Source organism: Ambystoma mexicanum, chromosome 2q (assembly GCF_040938575.1).
Source record: "Ambystoma mexicanum isolate Mex_15411 chromosome 2q, UKY_AmexF1_1, whole genome shotgun sequence".
In the NCBI taxonomy this organism is placed as follows: Eukaryota; Metazoa; Chordata; class Amphibia; order Caudata; family Ambystomatidae; genus Ambystoma; species Ambystoma mexicanum.
In genome coordinates, this window is record NC_090924.1 from 967729722 (window position 1) to 967749229 (window position 19508).

At 47.8% G+C, this 19508-nt stretch overlaps 1 protein-coding gene across 2 annotated transcripts in view; it reads right to left on the bottom strand.

Annotated features, from left to right (window-relative positions):
• The window catches only part of KIF15 (kinesin family member 15), a 2141222-nt gene that overhangs the window by 1235518 nt on the left and 886196 nt on the right, over nucleotides 1–19508 (bottom strand). For both annotated transcript variants that reach the window (XM_069648268.1, XM_069648269.1), the window contains exons 14-16: nucleotides 16763–16940; nucleotides 16414–16555; nucleotides 11671–11812 (exon numbers count right to left, since the gene is read on the bottom strand). In XM_069648268.1, coding sequence (XP_069504369.1) covers nucleotides 11671–11812; nucleotides 16414–16555; nucleotides 16763–16940 — 462 coding nt within the window. The remainder of the gene's footprint in view (nucleotides 1–11670; nucleotides 11813–16413; nucleotides 16556–16762; nucleotides 16941–19508) is intronic.

Below are 19508 nucleotides of genomic sequence, written 5' to 3' on the forward strand. Positions count from 1 at the left end.
TCATCCCTTGAAGGAGGGGATGGAGGTGAAGGCTGGTAGGGTGGAGGAGGATAGATTCTCCTCTTAGTCGGTGGGTCCCCTGGTGGTCCAGGCGCCGCTGGATCACCGGTCGGAAGAACGAACATCTGTCATTATCCCGGAGCACAGGGTTTGCAGAGCTTGTAGGATGTCTGCCGACATGTCCGTCGGTGGTGGCTGCAGTTGCGACAGGTGCGTTGTGGCGTAGTTCCCTCTGGTTCTTCAACGCCCTGCCGACCCTCGTCGGTTCCCTCGTCGCTTTCCACGTCCGCCTCGTTAGGGTCCTTCCCGTAGGACCTGGCCTCAATGAACTTCTTGTCAAGCACTGTCTTCAGGCCAGAGAGCTCACCCTCGGAAGAGATATCCCGAGTCTGGCGGGACTAGCGTGCCCCCCCCTTCATCTCGGCCAGGGGTGACGGCCTCGGGGAGATGATCCGCGTCGTCTTCATAGGAGTTTTCTCGATGTGCAGGAAAGAGGATTCCCTCTGAGCAGACAGGGAAACTCTCGTTTTGGGGGTCGTCTCCACTGGGACCGCATCTGCAGCCTTCGCCAGGGACGGCACCACTCCCTTAATAGACGCCTTCACCTGGTGAACCTGGGCCTTCACAACCTTAGGCGCGTCTGAGGCCTTCACCGTGGGTGGGGGGGGGGAGGTCAACGCCCCACTCCCGCCTGGCTTTCTCCGTCGGAGTCGACCAGGCCTTCTCCAGAAGCTTACCCGGGTGGTCTGACTTCCTTTTCTTCGTCGAGCCGGAGCGTTGGCTTGTGGTTGACGGTGTCAGCGATGCTGTGACCGGCCTGGCTGCCGCAGAGCCCGTAGCAACGGCGCTCTCGGTGCCCGCGGACTCACGGTGCTTTGCCTTATGTTGGGCCCCCGTCGCTGGAACGGCCTCAAAGGTCTTAAAAGACCTCTCAGATTTCCTCTTGGGAGAAGCATGCTGCCGGGGCTCACCTGCCGCCGGGGTCTTCGTCTGCAGCCACTCAGCAAGCCGCTTGCGACAGTCCTTCATGGTGCGTGACACCATGTCCTTGCAGAGCGCACAGGCCTCCTCCACGTGCAAGCAGGCTGAATGTAGGCAATAAAGGCACAGGAAGTGCCCATCGTCCAGGAAGATGTTCCGCAGCCCGCATCCTGGGCAGATCCTGAACAGAGGCGTTGAGTCTCCTTTCTCCTCAGCCATGTCCACTTGTGAAGCTCGGTCTTTTATGGCAAATTTGGTACATATTCACTTTTACCAGCTCTGAAACTATATAAGCAGCAATTGGTTCCAAAATTAATCTATGGTGCTCAAACTAGGAGTCAGCCCATAGATTGGCCAAAATTGGAGGGTGCTTTGTGGAGAGGTCTTTTGCAATTGCCACAGTCAGTTCCCCTTGCAGGGATTTTATTTGAGCTGGGACAACTCCCTATCCTTACTATGGTGGACTGGGGAAAACTCCAGCTCTTTATACACATTTTGAATCCTCCCACGGCCTCGGTTCTTGAGCAGCTTAACCTTGTAAGGATACAGGGTGGCTGTAGGGTTTTCACAAACTGGGCCCCAAGTTGTGAATCAATGGTCCAATGCGAGACATATCGGTCGAAGAACTTGGCCTTTCACCAAAAGTATCCAAGTTAAGATGGTGTAGATATGTCTGGACAAATGTGAGATCAATGATTATGGATTCTAAATGTTTTGGTGATCACTTTGTGTGGACCTGCAAAAGTTTCACTGTACTAGCTCCTTACTTGAAAAAACACCCTTCGAGGAGCTTAAGGTCTCAACTATTAAGAGTTAGGTTGAACCTGGTCTCAACCAATGAAATGCTGGGCTGGCGTTTTAACATTCCACAAGTTCAGAGACTGTGCCGTCATTGCACGATTGAGACCCTAAAACATCTATGTGTCGGGTGCCCCAAGTTGGAAACTTTGAGAATTCATTCCCTATCTGGGAGAGGGTACTCCTCTGAAGAAGAGCTGTGGAGGAGAATTTTATATTGCAATGAAATGAGTGAGCATCCATGTTTTAGAGTTTTTAAAGAATGCTGCAATACTTTAAGACTACATTTTTGTGGATAACATCTTATTTTTTTCTTGTGGTTGGATTGTAATGATATGGGAATTTGGTTTGGTATTGGACTTGTAAGGTTTACTCATGTGTCATTTGTTTTATTTCCTTTTAAATACTGTGTTAAAAGTACATTTGTACTTTGAGACACAAAATAAAATTAAAGTAAAAGATTGTGGGGTTTATCACTCTCACCCCTCCTGAGAACTAGTCTTGACCACTGCCAATGGTACCTTGATTGGTCTGGCTTGTCCAGAGGTTTACCCTGTTCCAAAAAAAAAGGCTGGCCTTCTGAACCTCTACCCACCAGGTCAGAGTTCAGAAATCCATCTTAACACTAGGTCCTAGTCCACATCAGAGTTCACTCCAAATGTGACCTGGGAGTGGGTAGGCGATAGATATTCTGCCTTGGACGACTCCTTCACCTCAGGCTGAGGAATTTGGAAAGTACAACTTTCCCAAAGGTAGTCCAAAAATTTGAGCGCAATACCGTGATTTTGAGAGCATCTGAGAATCTGCTCAGGGGTGGGAGACCCCTTCTTTTAAAAGGGACAAGTCCTAAGGTGATTGGGCTAAACCTAGCCTGCCTTAGTGGTCAAATCTCGGTCTTCGATAGAGTGGACGTTGCCCCAGAGGGGCAGTGGAGGGGACGGGGAAAGTACAGCGAGAAACAAAATGGTGAAAGGAGCATTCCGGCTTAGTCTAATCCCGCCCCTTCTATTCTCATTGAGAACAAAGGCCCTTAGAGATGCAGCTCCCTTGCCTTGTGTGAGGCTAACCTTTTTGAATAGGTGTGCTCCTTCGATGCCCGGGTCCGGGACAGCAGCCAGGTATCTCTGGCAGAGGGTGTTACCTGCCCTCAAAAAGATTAAAGAAGAGGCCCATTCCTCGAGGTTCCTGACCTGCCATTTGGCAGTCTTCACCTGGCAGACTAGAATACACATCACCTTCCACAGTGGAGCTGACTCACAGAAGCTAATATGTGCAATATCAGTTGGGATGTGGTGGTCATAATAAGTAGTACATGCACCATGCTTAAACTCAGTAGTAACTTTATTTAGAGTTCACCCTGCCAACAGCATGGGTTACTTATGATAATTGCAGTTTTGGTGCAGGGTTGCATGTCTTAAATTCGGCCCCGGCACTGCAGTGGCTTTGCTGTTGCTGAGGCTATCGAGTGGGCATCTTGTGACCTTTGAACCTGCCCTATGCCACGAGTAGAGACAGCGTAGCAGATCAGTAGGGCACAAGAACTACGTTTTTTGCATATATTTGATGAAAAGGGGACTAGTTAGCAGATTTCCATTTTGGAGAAAGAATTACCTGCATCATTTTTTGTATGAATAAAAAAAGAAAGCAGGACATTGCGCCCTTGCCAGATGACAATTCCTCACAATGTGCCACGACCATTGTAAAACAAGGAACAAGTTACTTACCTGTAACTATTGTTCTACAGCATGGGTCTGGCATGGATTCACATGCTCATGAATATTCCCAGTCGTCAGGCTGGGAATCCTCGGTAAAAAGAAAAAACAGTTTCACTTTCGCTTACAAACGGTCTTTCGCCTTTAAACCAATCATTGTCTTCTGGGTCATACTGCCTCCATCCAATGACAGTCCTCTTCCTAGGCCTCTCCACTGGAAGCCATCATCAGAATTGGTACGCACGTTAAGTGGCAGTATGACCAAGAAGAGCCGCTGAGGTGTCCGAGGGAGGGTTCGCATTTGAAACCATGAGCAGCACACACCATGGGTAATAATGAGCGCTCGGATACCAGAGGGTTTGTAGCAGTATATAAATGCTAAATTATTATTATTATTATTATTATTATTATGATGCCAGACCCATGCTGGAGAACAATCGTTACAGGTAAGTAACTTGTTTTTTCTGTGCATGGGGTCAGGCATGGGTTCACATGCTTATGAATAACAAATACATAGCAGTACAACATTACACATCCACGGGAGGTGGCAAGGCTCAACAGGAAGCAATTACTGTTACCTCTGGAACAGACTCTGGACTCCTCCCTGGAATCCCTGTCTACGAAGTAGAACTTTGTGAAGGTGTGCGTGGACCTCTGTGTAGCAGCCATGCAGATGTCCAAAGGGGCACACCAAACAGGAACGCTGTCGTTGCAGCGATCGCTCTGGTGGAGTGGGCGCTCGGATGGCCGGGCAGCGGTCGGTTCGCCAACCCATGACAATGTATGATGCAGCCGGAGAGCCACTTTGAGATGGAAGCCTTGGACAGGGCCTTCCCATGGTTCACAATACCAAAGTTCACAAACAGTTGTGAAATCTTCCGAAAACACTTTGTGCGTGTCACGTAGAACTTTAAAGGCATGCGCAACATCCAGCGAGTGCAAGGCCCTTTCATCCGGTGACAAAGATTTGAGGGAAAAAAACAGGTAACACCAAAGGCTTGCTGAGGTGGAAGTCCGACAGAACCTTCGGCATGAAAGAGGGGTGCATGCGCAGCACCACCCTTTATTTGTGGAAAGTCAGGTATGGTTGCTTGCAGGATAGGGCCTGGATCTCACCGACCCTCCTGGCAGAGGTGATGGCCACAAGGAAAGCCGTTTTCTTTGAGATGGACTTGAGGGGCCTGATGCATAGATTCAAAGGGTCCCCCCCAAACCCCATGAGCCTCGCGATAACCACGTTGAGTTCCCATGCCGAAGCGGGAGCCTTCACCGGCAGGAAAGATCAAAACATTTTAAGGAACTCCTTGATGAGTCGATGCAACCACAGTGACCATCTTCCTTGAGACCTGGTGTAGCGGAGATTGTCGCCAGATGCACCTTAAAAGCGTGTGCCAGGCCGGCCAAGGAGAGCAAGTATGTAAGAACTTGCAGGCCGTGACCCTCAGCGGGCTAATCTTCTGCGACCGGCACTACATAGCTAAACGCTTTCACTTGTGACCGTAGCACTTCAAAGTCGACGACGCCCCCGCAGATCAACTCTTACCCAACAAACTCTAGGGCTGACAGAGCCAAGCCCTGAGGCTCATCGATCCTGGTTCATGATGCCTAGTTCCATGGTGAGAAGATCTGGAACTACCGGCAGCTTGACCGGGGACGACGCCGACAGACAAAAGGTCCAGATACCAAATTTGCTTTGGCCGCGCTGGGGCGATGAGCATCAACTTACATGGACACCGTCTGAGTGTGTTCATGTTTCATAGCAGGAGATGGAACGGGGGAGGCGGGGGTGGTGTACATGTACAGGAACAGTCATTCCAACGTAAAGGAGAATGCGCACCCCAGACTCCTCGGCTGGTGGAACATGCTGGCAAAACTCTTACACTTTGAGTATGTCGCCATCGCAAACAGATCTGGGGCCTGGTCCACCTGATCCTGCCGAAGCTCCCACTCATGGCAGGAGCGCAGTTCCCCAATTAGGGAGTCTGCAATGGTGTTCTGGACATCGGCCAGGTAAAGAGGGCCGAGGGACATCCCCTGTCCGATGGCCCAACGCCACAAGTCCTGAGCCTCCTTGGAGAGCACAGCGGATCGAGTGCCCATGTTCCCTGATGTAAAACATGGTGGTGGTATTGTCCGTGAAGATCCTTCCCATCTTGCCTTTCAGGAATGGGAGTAACGACTTGAGGGCCCAGAGCACGGACGATAGCTTCAGGATGTTGAAGATCCTTCTTCTGTGGCAACCACAGGCCTCTGGCGTTCAGACGTCTGGTGTGCGCTCCCCATTCCTCTAGGGAGGCATCCGTGGTGACCGTCTCCTGGTATGGCGGGATCTGGAATCCCGTGCCTTGGGCGATGTTGGAGCTGATGCCCCACCATCTTATTGCCTGTCGTAACTCATCGTTGAGCGATAGCGTGTCTGAAGCTTGTGGACACTTGTATCCGGGAATTCCTGGAGGGGCTGTATCTGCAAGGTGCAGAGTCGGTTGAGGTAGATGCAGGACATCATGCCCAGCAATGACTTGATGGCTCACACGTGGCAGTCCTCGTCGACAACAGCCGCTGCATCTTCCCCACAATAGCTGCTATCCTCTCCTCCGAGGGAGACGCCAGGAAAGACACCGTATTGAATGAGGCATCTAGGAACTGTGCGTTCTGCAATGGCCTCAAGCAGGTCTTGGCTAGTTGATGGAGAATACCAGATTCTATAGTTGACGGTTGTCTCAGTGTGTTCTTGGGCCAGCTGCTGCAAACTCCAGCAAGCGGGCGCGAATAAGCCAGTCGTCCAGCTAAGGGTACACGTGTATGCTCAGTAGGCGTAGATGTGCAGCCACTGGTGCCAGGCACTTCGTGAACACTCTGGGGGCTGACTTCAAACTGAAAGATAGGGCCTTAAACTGGTAGTGCTGTTCCTGCACTATGAATCTCAGAAACCTTCGGTGTTTCCTGTGAATGGGGATGTGAAAGTAGGCCTCCTCCAGGTCCAGGGACATCAAGAAGTCTCCTCCTTCCAGGTGGCCGAGCATGTGTTGCAACGTGACCATCCAGAATGTTTGGGACTCGACGCATTTGTTAAGACGTCGTAGGTCCAGAATGGGCGTCCAGCCCCCAGTCTTCTTTCTGACCAAGATGTTTCTGCAATAGACTCCGGAGCCCCTGAGTCGCTGGGGAACTAGCTCCATCAACCCTTTTTGCAGCCGGGCCCGTACCTCCTCCAGGAGCTGAGGTATGTGCTGCTCCAGACCGGAGGTATCATTAGACACATGCGATGAAACACCAGCATATGTCCCTGGGGAGAGCGCCCAGCACCGATTTGTCGCTGGTGATCTTTTCCCACTCGCTGATTAACTTCGCCAGCCGGCTTCCCACCGGGGGTGCATGGGTGGGGGACCGATATCCTGGTTGGTTCAGGCTTGCTTCGGCATCTGCGTTCTGCCCTGTGGGTGACGCAGTCCTCCACCAATGTAGGCCTTGAAACGGCCTCTGTAGGCTTACTGATTTGTGGATCTGGAAGGCTGATAGTACGATGAGGAAAAACCTTTGAACAACTTGCTCTACTTTCCTCTGGAGGATCGAAAGGAAGAGCGGTGCTGTTGGAGGGTGCCCAGGGAACGGGCCGTCTCTGTATCCACCTGGATGGGCTGTAGGGACTCAACTTTCCCAGACAGGTTAGCTCTGTCGAAGGGCATGTCCAGTACCTTCGCTCGGACCTCCTGGCAGAAATTCATGGCCTTCATCCATTGGCGACGAAGGCAGACACCGCTCCCCATTTGCTGGAAATGTCCAACACCACTGTGATGGCGTGATCCGACGCTACCTCCCGTTCCTGGAAGAGAGCAATTGCCACCATCTTCATATCGTCTGGGAGGAACGCCAAAATCGGGGCCAGCTTGTACCACAGCTCCCTGTTGTACCTGGCTAGGATCGCCAGTGTGCTAGCCGCCTTGATGGTGGATGCCGCAGTGTAAATCACCTTCCTTCTCATGGCGTCCATCTTCCCCTCACTGTCTGGAGGGACTGAAGACAAGGACAGGTTAGCTGACTGTTTCATTATGGCCGCCAATGCCACCGAATCTGAGGATGGTTACCCCTTCAGGCACTTATTGTGCGGACTCCAGCACTTCATCTCCAGCCTATACCGTTTGGCCGTGCAAGGGTTCTTCATGAGGGCCAGGCCCTCCTCCCACATGTCCAGAAGGGGCACCCTCATGATATTTTCCTCTTGGCCTCTCGCCTCTGGCACAACAAACCCTCCTTCCAGGTTTCTTCGGGCACCAGCTGGCATAGGTCGGAGGCCCTGACGATCATGTAATGAATGACCCCGCCTCATCAAGTGGGGATGCCATAGGCTGCGGAGACCGACTGCTCGCTGCAACAATATTCTCGTTGTCTGTTGTCGTGGCCATGTCCATCCCCGTACCCATGTCTGAGTCCGCTGAGGGTGAGGGGGACCGACGCAGAAGTGGAGCTGAAATTGAGTCGGATGACGCTTCCTCCTCAGCTGATCGGGGGCCTATGGGACCATTGGAACTGGACCCTGTGGCATCCTCTTCTAGATCTCCGACAGCAATGTGTGGAGGGTCGACAGGATGTCCAGAGACACATCCTTCGGCTGAGCTGACGTGATCGGAACACTAGGGCCTGCGCTGTCATCGTCTTCCACATCCTCGTGGACGGCATGTAGAGACTCCAGGTCCTCGTCATCCGTGGACAAGACCTCCATGGCATTTCGGTGCTGGACTGCCCATGTGGGCGGGACAAAGACTGATATGCAAATGGATATTTCCCATCTGTGAAAGGTACAGTGAGCAAAAAGCAGATGGCTGCGAACTCTCAATGTGGTTATCAACCACTGAACAGGTTATCATGCCTTGTTCTTCCGAGAGAGGGGCGCCTGCTACCTTTGTTGAATTCTTTGAAGGAACTTGGGGTTGGTCACCCTAGGTTACCTGGGGGCAACCAGACGTGGACTCCCTGCTCACTGTACTTAGAGAGGCTCAGCTTCACCTCACTGATGATGCCCAACAAGGCTGAAACACGTGTATGGGGTTGCTGGTGGTACTCTTGTTCAGAGAGGAATTGACATAGCATTTCGGTGCTGGACTGCCCATGTGGGCGGGACAAAGACTGATATGCAAATGGATATTTCCCATCTGTGAAAGGTACAGTGAGCAAAAAGCAGATGGCTGTGAACTCTCAATGTGGTTATCAACCACTGAACAGGTTATCATGCCTTGTTCTTCCGAGAGAGGGGCGCCCGCTACCTTTGTTGAGTTGACCTCCATGGCTTGAGCCAGGGCGTCGGAGGGGTGATCCGGGCCCTCCTTGCTTCCCCATCTTTTCCACCCTGAGGGGCTGGAACCAGCTTCTAAGACGGTGTCCCCTTTTCCGGCGTGCCAGCAGACTTTGCCAAAGTCAATGCAGTGGTTTTGCGTCTCAGGGTCAAGGATACCTTCTGCGCTGCGGGGGCTACCTTCACAGGGTCAGCACCCTTAACCGTTGAGAGCAGCAGCCACCATCTCCATCGTTGGCAAAGTCTTCTCCTGTGGAGATTGGGCCCTCTTGGGCAGCTCGGCCTTCTCCTCCGTCTGCAGCTTCTCAGGCTTCACCCGCAGTTTAGCCAGACTGGTTTATTTCCTTTTCGAGGAGGAGCTTGATTGACGGCTGGCAATGTAGGCGGAGGGTGATGTGGATCACTCCCTGTCCACCTTGGGACCTGCTTCTGCAGTGAACACGGTGGAATCAGACTTGCGGTTCTTGGCCTTGTCTGGGGCCCCCACAGGTGCAGCGCCCTCAAAGGAGGGCAGCCAGTCTTGGATGGGGCATGACCCTGCTCAGAGCACACGGTCGAGGTCTTGACGTTAAGCTACGCTGCCAGTCTACTGTGCTTGTCCTTCGTCGTCTTCTTTGAGAACCCCAGGCATATCTTGCACTCTGCCTCCTTATGGTCCAGGCGCAGGCAGTAGAGGCATTGTAGGTGCTTGTCTTCCACAAACACGCTCCGTAGCCCGCACTTGGTGCAGGGATTGAAGAGGGACCTTCCCCTCCTTCTCACTCATGGTTGGAGGGTACGAAGTAGGCCTAATGGCCTTCTGGAAACTTTGATGATCTTCACCCTTGAGTGGTGCTGAAATTCACCAACAACGGATCCCCATTGTCGGCAGATGGAGAAAAGTGCACACAGGCTCTTTTGGAACAAAAATAGAACCCTTTTCTGTCAAAAACACAGAGGAGTTTAGGGACAAGACTCATTGGATGGGAGCAGTATGACCCTGAGGACAGCGATTGGTTTAAGGAGAAAGACAGTTTGTAAGTGAAAGTGAAACTGTTTTTTTCTTTTACAGAGGATTCCCAGCCTGACAACTGGGAATATTCATGAGCATTTGAATCCATGCCAGAGGATATGTCTGCCACTGACGCACTGCTCACAATACCACATGTCTACAGAAATGACGCACTTCAAACACGAAAAATACCCAACCAAAACTTTCATGTGAGGGCCAAGACACAAACATCCATACAAAACATCAGAGAAATCATTAGCAGTACATGGCGATGGTTGACTTATGGTGGTTTTGCAATGGCAGTTATTAGTAAGGTAGCATTAGAAACCATAACTGATGGATAGTTTAGGTTTTTTATGCTGCAACCATAAGGTCCTTTAAACAAAGCTTTTATTTCATTTACTTGTGTGTGGTAGGGTACCGCTGGGCTCCTCAGCAGGAAAATGCACATGGCGAACATCTAAGTAGTTCTGCAATCGTTTGCTGCTAGGTAAGATGAGACAGGGTGCCTCCATGCCATATTCAGAGCTCTAATGTGATTGAAACATATTGGGAGAGGGTATTGGTCTATTGTAGCTTTGCTTACATGATATTTTATTAATCCAAAAGCTCCATTAGTCTCCTCGAATGGTCAATGCTCATTTTTTCTGGCTCTGAGTAGATGGAACTACACCAATCCAATACAAAAAGTCTGCAAGAAAATAGACATTTAGATGGCCTCCATCGATAAACAAAAGATCAGCTTGGCGCTCCTCAGCATCATTAAAACATCACTCACTGATGGGTCATTTGTGGACATCCTCAAGACTGGTCTGATGCAACCTCTTCTGAAAAAACTGAACCTAGACTCAGACAACCTGGCCAACTACCGGCCCATTAAGAGCCTCCCTTTTATCAGCAAAATCTTGGTCACTACACAACTACTCGCCAGAATCAAACAATGACACCTCTTGAATTATCAGTTTTAGGTTCCATCCCAAGTGTAGCATTGAAGCAGCCACCATCCAAGTGGTGGATGATGCCCTCCAAATCATTGATAAAGCCCACTCCTGCCTATTAGTCTTCCTTGAACTCTCGACTACATTCAACACTGTTGACCACCACATCTTCCTCTCTCTCAACATTGGCAGACACCAGACCTGTCAGATGAACAAGTTATGTTCTAACCGACCCCAAGGTTCCATCCTCTCATCAGTCTTTTTTAACCTTATGCTGGATCACCTTGCTTGTGGATGGTCCACGGAAAGAGGCATATCTGCTACTGCTAGACGGGACAGTACCTGCCACCATCAAAGAACACGGCCCAGGTTTCGGGTCTATGACAAAATGACTCATTTTACAAAGTGCCAGAAATAGCCCTTTCGACAAACCACTTTAATCTTCTTTGTTGTAATTAAAATGGGGGCTTTCAAGCCTGAACCCCCACCCCTTATCATTTTCACCTCCCATTGTTTTAAAAAACCCTCTACTCTGCTTTTCCTGTGGTTACACTTTACATACCTTATTAGTCACCCAATCTGTCTTCAGTAGTAATTTTGATTAGCTACAATAAAGTAACAATTGATTTCTCACATTCTTTTCATCAGACTCAACGCTCCCAAATGTCTCTCCTTTCGCTGCTGAGAAATGCTGCTCTAGTAAAAAACAGGCCTTGGGAGGAATGGGTTATTTAGCACAGTACTTCTGCTCATAGAGAAGGACATACATGACACAATGGCTCTACCTAGTTGATGCACTTTGTCCCTCGAACGTACCACAATTTAAGATAAAACAAAATAAGCACATGATGGGAAGCTAGGGAACTCCATTCCTGGATTTCCATGTAAGCATTAACAAAAGAATTAACTTTTGATGGCAATTATATGATGGCAATTATTTTTTCCAAAATGCACCTTTACCTTAATAGTTTCCACGTGCATTTTATTCAGCTGAGAAACCTCTTGGCGTTTATGGGCTTTAGTTGCCTCCAATATATTTTCTAAGTGTTGGTTTGACTTCAATAGGGATTGAATCTCCGATTCTAGTTCACGATGATTTTTCCTGGTGAAACAATCATAAATATGCCTTAAATCATGAGATTTTAAAAACAAAGCAGTGACGGAAATTCAATTATCAGTGTTTGTAAATAGACTGACAAAGCACACATCATATCCCATGCCTACTACAAATGGAATACTAATGTTTGAGCAGTACGTCCAAAAATATACACTTATTTTAGAAATTGGACATGCCAGAATTAATCAAATACCATCTGTCTTTGCTTGTGGTGCTTTATCAAAAGGTTTTCACACTTAAAATGTCTGAATGGAATAAGTTATTTACCTGTAAACTCCTGTTCTCCAGCATTGATATCTTTCATAAATTCACATGCTGTTTGAATATTCCCAGTCAGGGTGGGAATTTTCAGTAACAAAGCAGTGTCCCTTTACATTTTTAAACTGCTGCCATTTTGAGTGCTCGATTAGAGGCATTTTGGGTCATATTGCCCCACAGCCAATCGACAGATCCCCCTTAGCTCCACCGTCAGAGGCCATCTTCAGATTTTGGCAAGCGCGCGTGAATGTGGCTTTATGAGCCAAGAATAGCCAAGTAGGTAGGTGGGAGGGTTGCCTGTCAATCTATGAAAGATACCAATGCTGGGTAACAGGAATTACAAGTAACGTATTCCTTCCCCAGTATTTGATATTTCATAGATTCACATGCGGTGTGAATAGATTATGAAACAGTGCACACAATACCAACAATGAGTAGAGGAAAAGCTAAACTGAAGGAAAATTCACCTCAGAAAAACACTCAACACTGCCTGACTGATCTGGGACGACTGTGGAAATCCCTGTCGGCACAGTAGAACCTTGTGAAAGTAAGAAAAGGTTACTCACCATACTGACTACTGTACTCATAGTCCATAGTGCCTTTCCTCCATACGGGGACGGTACCGGAGCCTTTTACACTGCAAAATTGCACTTCCCCTTTAAATGTATTTAATTTAAGCGTGCATAGGTGTGACCGCACACACTAACCACGCTGCCATCCTCAGTCCCCAGTGACGTGCATCGGGAACAACTGCCCTAAATACACCATATTACATGTTGAAGAGGGGTAGGTTGGGGGGGCATATGGAGGAAAGGGGTTTATAGACCTTGTTCCTACTTGTGCATCTCGTCCCCTTTCCTCCATATAGTATGGGCGATTCCAACACATCATAGCCTAACGGGAGTGGGAGAACACCACAATATTATGCAAAGAACTTCCAGAGCAGCGCCTGGCCAAAGGCTGCATCCTCCAGAGAGCAGACATTCAGACAGTAATGCCAGCAAAATGCTGACAGGGTAGCCCATGTCACCGCTTTGCTCATCATGTCCCAAAGGACGTGCCTCTGAAATGGAACATCCATTGCCTTTGCCCTTACCGGATGTGATTTGATCCCTTCTGAGGGTGTTTTTCCTTGCACAATGCATGCCAGTGATATGCACAACACCATCCACCTAGCTAAGGCGGCTTTGGGTGCTCGACCACCTGTTGAAGCTCTGCCAAATGTCAGAGAGCATCTGACCTTATGGTGGGTTTAGTTCTGCTTAAGTAAAAAGATCAGTGCCGTTTAACATCCAGGCAGTGCATGACTATCTGCGCGTTAGGGAAGATGGTGGGTAATACAATCTCTGAATTAATGTGAAATTCAGAGACTATTTTGGGTAGAAAGGACGGATGGGGGTATAGCACCACCTGGTCTTTGACAAACATACTATAGAGCTCATCCACTGGCAACGCATGTATTTCACTCATCTGGCTGATGTAACTGCAACTGAAAGCACCATCTTCAGAGTCACCATTTTTATATCCGTCATGGCCATTGGTTCAAAAGGCTTATGCACCGGAGCTGATAACACAACGTTGAGGTCCCAGACAGGACAAGGTCTCCTGACTGCATGAACAGCTTTGATAGACCCTCTAGGTGCCTTCTGACCACCGGATTTGCCGAGGAGAAAACAGCTGATCTGAATTCCTATGGGCCCCAATGCTCGCTAGCTATGACATCCATGTGTCGACCTGTACTCCCGATCGAGCCAGATAAACTGAAAATGAGACAACATTGTTTAGAATGCAGCTCAAGGGATTCACCTTATTCTCCTATGCCAAATGACAAAACATTGTCCACTTGCTCTTGTACGGAGACCGAGTAGAAGCCTTCCTAGCCTTCTGGAAAACATCTAAATTATTGGATAGCTTAAAATGAGCCACAGTCAGATGTTCAGGCACCAAACAGCTAGGTCCAACGTTGCGGAATTGGATGGAGAACAGCTCTCCGCTGTTGGGACAACATCCGTTCTGAAATCCCAAAGGTTAGGGGACCGTGACAGGCCAGCTTTACAAGGTAGGAGAACCAAGCCCGAGAAGGCCACAGCGGGGCTAGCACCATCAGTTTGGAATTCTTGGTCGATTTGAACTTGTTGACCACCCTCTGAAGCAGAGTTATGTTCTGGAATGCGTAACATGTCATGTTCAGTCAGTCTATCTGGACAGCATCTCCCTCTGAGCCCCTCCCCCCCTGGCCCTCACAGGAGGCAAACCTGTCGCACTTGGAGTTGCTGCTCATATCAAACAGGTCTATTTCCGGCTGTCCCCACATGCAAACAGCCCTTGTGTAGCCGACATCGCTGTCTCCCACTTGTAAGAGCTGGTTCCTAACCAGCTGAGTGTCTGCTTCTAAATTGTCCTGACCTGGGAGATTAACTTTAACCAGGAGCCCTACTCCACTGCCTACTCCCACAAATGTATGGCTAAGCTGCACAAGAGCGGAGACATGGTCCTCCCCCCGGCTTGTTCAAGTTAAACATTGATGTTGTGCTGTCTGTAAGAATCAGCAACAAAGAGCTCCTTATCTTCAACGCAACAGATCTGAATGCCAGAAGAATAGCTTTCAATTGGAGGTAATTTATGCGTCCCCAGACAACAACCTGTGGACCAAGAGCAAGCCCAGTGTCGCTAACCACCCCTCTCGTGAAGAGTTTATGGTCATCTCTACCGAATGAGGAGATGGAGATGGATGGAACTGAGCTCCCGACATCAAGTTCGACTCCTCCCTCCACCACAGCAAGTCCGCCCTGAAGATTTGTAGGGATATCAATCTTAGCCGATTGAGAGTCTGTCTCTTGATCCCAAGAGGCAGTGAGGTACATCTGAATTATACTCATCTTGAGTTTCGCAAGCGGGACCGGGAATATGCACGCTGCTAGAAGACCCAGCAGGTGCTTGTAACACCACAGAGTCATGTGATTGTTCGTCAACAAGTGTTTCACTACCACCAAGACATCCTTTTGCCTCTCCGCAGTAAGCAAGAGCCATGTCCCATTGGAACCCAATGAATTTAAGCTTCTGAGTAAGAGTAAACTCCAACATTCTTTGCATTGATCGAGAATCCCAAATCAAGCAGAGCGTCTATTAATGCCTGCAGAGTCTGATGCTTCCTGGGGCGAAGTCCCCAGTGACAAGCCAGTCGTTGAGATAAGGGTAGACATGCTGACTCCGACTCCTCAACAGACTAGCCACTGCGTTAATGATCTTCGTGAATACTCTAGGCACAACATACATGCCAGAAGGGAGAACCCTGAACTTAAAGTGCCTGCCCCCGAGTGAGAATCGTTGGAACTTCCGATGGGGTTGCCAAATCGGTATTTGAAGATATGCTTTCTTCAGGTCCAGGGCAAATAGCCATTCTCCTGCATCGAGACACTCTGTAATCTGATCTGGTGTTACCATTTTGAACTTTGTAGAGGTAGATGGAGGTCGAGGAACGACGGGTCAAACACCACTCTCAGGCCCACCCGGTTTTTACTTTGGGTAGCGAAGATCCTGGAGTGAAATCCCTTGCCTGCTTCCATTGCAGGCACTTCCTCCACCGCTCGGGACTGAGCTAAGCTCTCCACTTTCCTGAGCAGTGCAGGAGACTACAGCTTTAAGAGAGGAAGGAACAGGGTGAGGAACAGGGAGACAAACGCCCCCTGAAACCACAAAAAGGATCCAGTTGTCTGAGAAAAGTGAACACCATTGCTCCATGTGCAGAGCAGCGATGCCCCCACAGAAGACTCGTGGATCAGGACCGAGACGTCACTGTTTCTTTGGCTCAAGGCTGCTGCAGAGGAGGGGGGCGAATAGAAACCTTTATTGCTCGATCTTTGTATCTTCCGCCTGTAGGTAATAGGGAGTGATCTGGCTGCCTGGACCGCCTTCCTGGAAGTACGGACCGCCTTCCTGGAAGCCCCTGCAGCCCCAAAAACTGGCGTGACCTACTCCCTTTCATTCCCTTGACTAAGGCAAGCTCTTCGCCGCTGGTTTGGTGAGAACCACCAAGGACGTTGCAGTTTGCATGCTGGTTTTCTTTTTGGTTAGCTCCTCATCCAGACGTGGACGCACCTTCCTAGCGTGTCTGGAAAGGCTGAGGTATGAAGTGCTGTTGCCGGACTGGCTTTGTCTGGCGATGCTCTGCTCATAATTTTGTCACCCATATGATGTATGTTTCAGGTAACATTGTGCAATAATCCGAACACATTTTCTAATAAACGTACAATTTGTCAACAAGATTACATTTTACTCAAACATTATGTTCTCAATCATCTAATCTTGAACTTTTGTTTATCTCTTACTTTGTAAGTTCTTTGAATTCTTCATATTCTTGTTTGGATGTTGCCAATTCACTCTGCATCTGTAAAAGTCGTGCTTTTAGCCTTTCTATGGAGATCAACGAATTGTGCTCATTTTGAATTGGGGTCGAATGCATTGGCAAACCTAGGTAATTAAAAAAAAAAGGATGAGCCTTCAAAAAGCAAATGTCAAATTGCAGCTGGCGTCTATTAAAATCTAAACTCTTCAGCAGAATTGGCATTTGTTAAATTCTAAACTTCAGCACCAGAAAATACACCAGCGCCACCGACATACCCATACATATACCCAGTACATTATCTAATTAAATGATAAGAAGAATACCACTTTTACCTCCAATTTTGCTCTCAGCTGCAGAGGCCTCCAAGAAAGCTTTTTCTAGCTCTGCGATTGTCTGTTGATCAATTTCTTGAGCCCTTTTCACTGACTGTAAGCCACGTAGACGTTTGTTTTCCTCCCGCAGATTGTGATTCACCATGGCATATTTTGCCACCCTTGGGTGTTGTTCTACCTGGGAAAGGGGAATCATTGGAAAAACAAGAGTAAAACATAGATGACTGATGGTAGTGGCAGCTTGGTAAAGACGTTGCAACTACTTGTAGTTCTAGTAATTCAAAAATTAAACTAGGAAATGTGTGCTACTATTAAAAGCCAATAGATACATTACATTTTAGTTCAATTTGATTCACAGTTGCCAGATGACTGCCGGTACAATGCACCTTTACTCTACATACAATATGGTTGTGAGGCCATTTGGTTCAAAAGTTGCTAGCTGCAGTGACTACGATCCTCCTAAATTCATGTTCCCATTTCCTATATAAACACAGGACATCATCCGAACAAGAAGAGGATACTGGAGCATGACTCAATTCAAAGAAAAGTAGTGACGCGCATGCATTTCTGGGGTACTAGCCCCCCTCGCACCACAGAACTACAAACAAGAGGCTAACAACTTATTAGGTACAAACTGTGGATAGTATAGAGGAAACTGGAATAGGAGTACCTTAGGGCCTGCAGTGCTCAATTGGTACTTACTCCTACCTCCCGTCTTCTTTCCTACATATTCCTGAGTGAACGCAACGCAGCCAACTCTAAAAGGTCAGAAGGAACTAATTACTGAAAGGGTTTCATGGAAGAGTTTGTCTGGACCGTACAGACCTATCGCCAGCATCCATGGGGAAGTGGTTGCAAAACCCATGCGGCATGACCCAAGTAGTTGATTGGCAGGTGTCTTCCAAGAGTAACTTTTGTTTGGATTTCCAGTGGTACTTTGGTAATAAGAAATAACTTAAGAGTGTGATTGAGTGGGAAATTAAATGGATACAAATATTCCTAGGGAACGATTTTTTAGAGCACAATATTTTCAAATGAAACATTTCTCTGGAAGGTCCTGACGCCAACTTAAATGTCAAGAGGCGGGACAATCCTGAGCTTTTAACATTCTACAATGCAGGCCACAAGCCAAAGAGCAATGGTAGCCTTTGCAGCTTTGGACAAACCCCTAAAGGTAACAGATGATCCACAGACATGAATGACTGTTCACTTCAGGTAAAACTTAGAGACCTTGCCATATCGAGTGTGCGCAGAGCACGCTCATCCTCAGAAGGGCAGTGGGGAGCGTTTAGGGATTAAAAAAAAAGTACAAATGTCTTGTTGAAGATAAAGACAAACACCGCTTTGGGAACAAAGGAGGGGTGGGGTGCAAGGGAAACTCTGTTCTTGTGGAAGGTGAGGGCAGATTCCAGAGCACAGAGCCCAAATGCTCACTCGTCCTTTAAGAAGACATAACAGCAGCCAAAATCAAAGAACGCAGTCTTCCTTGACACTAGGTGAATGTCAGCCGATGTCCTAGTCTCAAACGGATTAGAAGAGAACTACTGATGTGTCGCGTACTGCCTTGGAATTACCTGGCTAGCTAGGAAATGCGGAGCTTTACTGAGAGGGACCTCGCCACCCGAGGCCTTGCCTACAGGAAAGCCTTAACATCCTACTAATGCAACAAGATGGCACTTAAATGTACTACGATTACTTGCTTGTATATAACCTGTGTGCTTTCACTGTATGCAATCTCCTATAATATATATATTCTACCTTCTGTATATACTGTATATTTCGCTGCCTTACTAAGTGACTTATGTCACCTCTACTCTACTGCCTGCTTTGTAACCATGTATACCTTTGAATCTATGCGCCCAGATGCCTCCGGGCCAGGCGCGCAATACAAATAAAATAAATACAAATACAGGGTTGTTACTTAGAAACTTGGTAGATTTCGCCACCTTTGTCCAAGTGCACACCCTTTCTGTGCCTGCTACAATTGAAATGATGATTGAGAATGTGAATGTGGCTCCGTTAACTAGTTGGTATTACTTAACAGAACTCAATTGTAAGTGTACCCCTTTACCCAGCATATAAGCACATGGATTCAACCCAGTCACCTTATTTTAGATAAAGTGCAACCTCATAAGCACATATGCATATTAAATAAAGATAAAGTGGTGTCAAACAGAATGAATGGCATACAATATATCAATATAACATTTTCACAAAAATGTACATGAGCCAAAATAATGTAATGACTATGGATATGTAAATGAATACATTTTATAACAAAGCTACTCTCTCTCCACTCACTCTTTATTAATAAAGCAAAAAACTTAGATCATTCGCTCTATAGCGTACATTTCCCATTTCTTAATAAATCACACTCAATAGCAGGGGTTGCAAATACCACCTTACAAACCAGCAATAGCCCATGACTGCTCCATTCATGAAGCCCAATGGGCAATACACAACTTCTCTTTTAAATGCCCAAAAAATACAAATATTAGTTACCAGAACACCTGTTAATGCGGTTTGCAAGCTATCCAATTGTGAACTAAACAAAAGCATGCATCATATTCTTTCAATGCCTCTGTGAGATGCCATTCGGCAATGCAAATGCAATAATAGCAACTGAACCATTCTATGTTACAAAACTCAAATGCAAGATCAATAATAACCATGGATTGACACATTTCTGAAATAGATTGCGTTATCTATCAAAAGGCAAAATAGAAGATGCATAGTCAAATAGCAA